This window comes from Sinocyclocheilus anshuiensis, unplaced genomic scaffold, assembly GCF_001515605.1.
Source record: "Sinocyclocheilus anshuiensis isolate Anshui unplaced genomic scaffold, SAMN03320099.WGS_v1.1 C32920771, whole genome shotgun sequence".
Taxonomy (NCBI): domain Eukaryota; kingdom Metazoa; phylum Chordata; class Actinopteri; order Cypriniformes; family Cyprinidae; genus Sinocyclocheilus; species Sinocyclocheilus anshuiensis.
The window spans coordinates 1-1,762 of NW_015620936.1; the positions used below are offsets into that span (position 1 = coordinate 1).

At 32.4% G+C, this 1,762-nt stretch overlaps 1 protein-coding gene across 1 annotated transcript; it reads left to right on the forward strand.

Moving 5' to 3' along the window:
- Positions 1–664: 664 nt before the first annotated feature.
- On the forward strand, positions 665–1,144 carry LOC107683097 (coiled-coil domain-containing protein 151-like; the record flags this gene model as incomplete). The annotated part of the gene is made up of 2 exons (XM_016479184.1): positions 665–825; positions 988–1,144. Coding segments are annotated over 2 exons (318 nt in total), but the record flags the coding sequence as incomplete, so codon positions are not given.
- Between the last annotated feature and the right edge of the window lie 618 nt (positions 1,145–1,762).

Sequence of the window (1,762 nt, forward strand, 5' to 3'; positions counted from 1 at the left end):
CCAGACTGAAGCAACTTAAGTGTACTTCCATACAGCATTTTTTATTTTTTCAGAAAAATCATGTTAAAATGTGAGTATCAAATATGACCCATCAGGCTTTTGAGGAATGTTTGTTCATCATTATTGTGTTGCATTACATTATGTTCTGAAACTAAAGAGCTTTGATCATAAAACTAAGCATTTAAATAGCATCTTACTAAGACATGTTATTGGGAGAAATAGAGTGACAGCTAATATTTATGTCATTTTATGTGAGTAGTCTGTTATACTGTTATAAATATCTCATGGATTTACACAAGCTGTTAGAATTTCTTCTTAATTTTTGGCCATATACATATCAGGAATGCACCAAATTGCATATTTTTGCTCAGTTTGGGCCTCCAAATAAAATTGAGGTGTTTTTCCTCCTTGAGTATGACCTCCATATTCTCACTATATCATACTATATGAGCCGTAAAATCCTGACGTTTCAAATATGATACTCAACAAAAACACATCAACAAGCTATTTTATTTATTTAACATTTTGTCTAAAGCTTCAATAAATTTCTGTTTTTAAAAAATGAAGTTTCTGACTATTATTTCATACATTTTACCACCTTAACATTGTTTTAAATGTATATAGATTACTTCTTTATGTTTATTTATGATATCTCTTATAATAGGAAATAGTGGACAGGTTTATCTCTCAGGGAGAAACACAGGGACATTTGGAGAAGATGAAGGCAGAAAATGAGAGAATGCTGCTTGAACTGAAGGAAGAGAGGAATACATCACAGACTCAGTTTCAGGATGTAAAATACTCACGAGAAACTGAATTCTCAAGGTGAGAGCTGACATTGTATGCTGTATGAATACTGCAATATCACTTGACATGCTATTATTGTGACTGAATGCTCTAAGCCATTACATTTTCTCAATGGCATGATTCAGTAACATAACTTTATTGTCATTGGTTAGTTCTCTAATTCTCTTTTTGATTCTTTAGCGTCCGACAGGTGCTACAGGGATGTGAGGATGACCTGCAGCAGGAGCAGCAGCATTGTGATGCAGCTAAAGATGGCCTGGATAGACTCACACAAGCACTAAACACTGTCAAAGCAGGAGTGCAGCAGCTCAGTGACAAACTACAGCCCATACCACTGGTACTAATGAAAACATGCCTTTTCATCACCTGTTTAATAATAGGAATGTGTGTGTTTTTTAATAGAAGAATTTCAGATTTCTATATAGTTTCCTAGAATTTAAAGGGGTCATAACTTTTTTCAAACTTGATTTTCATCCCTGAGGTCCATTTATAATGTTAGTCAAGGTTTCGTGCACCAATAATAGTTCTTATTTTTTTGTAATTTAGTTGACCTTTAAAACTAAACAGGCCGTTAGCCAAAGTACATTTAAAGACTCTGTTATGATTGACTAACATATTTGCATGTAAAATGAGTATTAAAACTACATACAGTTGCAGTTTAATGAATGTATTTTAATTCTGGTACAGGAGTTCTGAAAGTTATAGTATGTTTCATAGTACATCATACTGGTATGTATACTACTGTTCAAAGGTTTGGGGTCAGTAAGATTTTTTAAATGATTCTGAAAGTCTCTTATGCTCATGAAGGCTGCATTTCTCGATCAAAAACACAGTAAAACAATAATGTGATATATTTGTATAATTTAAAATAACTGTTTTTTATTTTTTATTACTTCAGTTTACATTACTTCAGTCTTCACATGATCATTCAGAAATCATTCTAATATGCTGATTT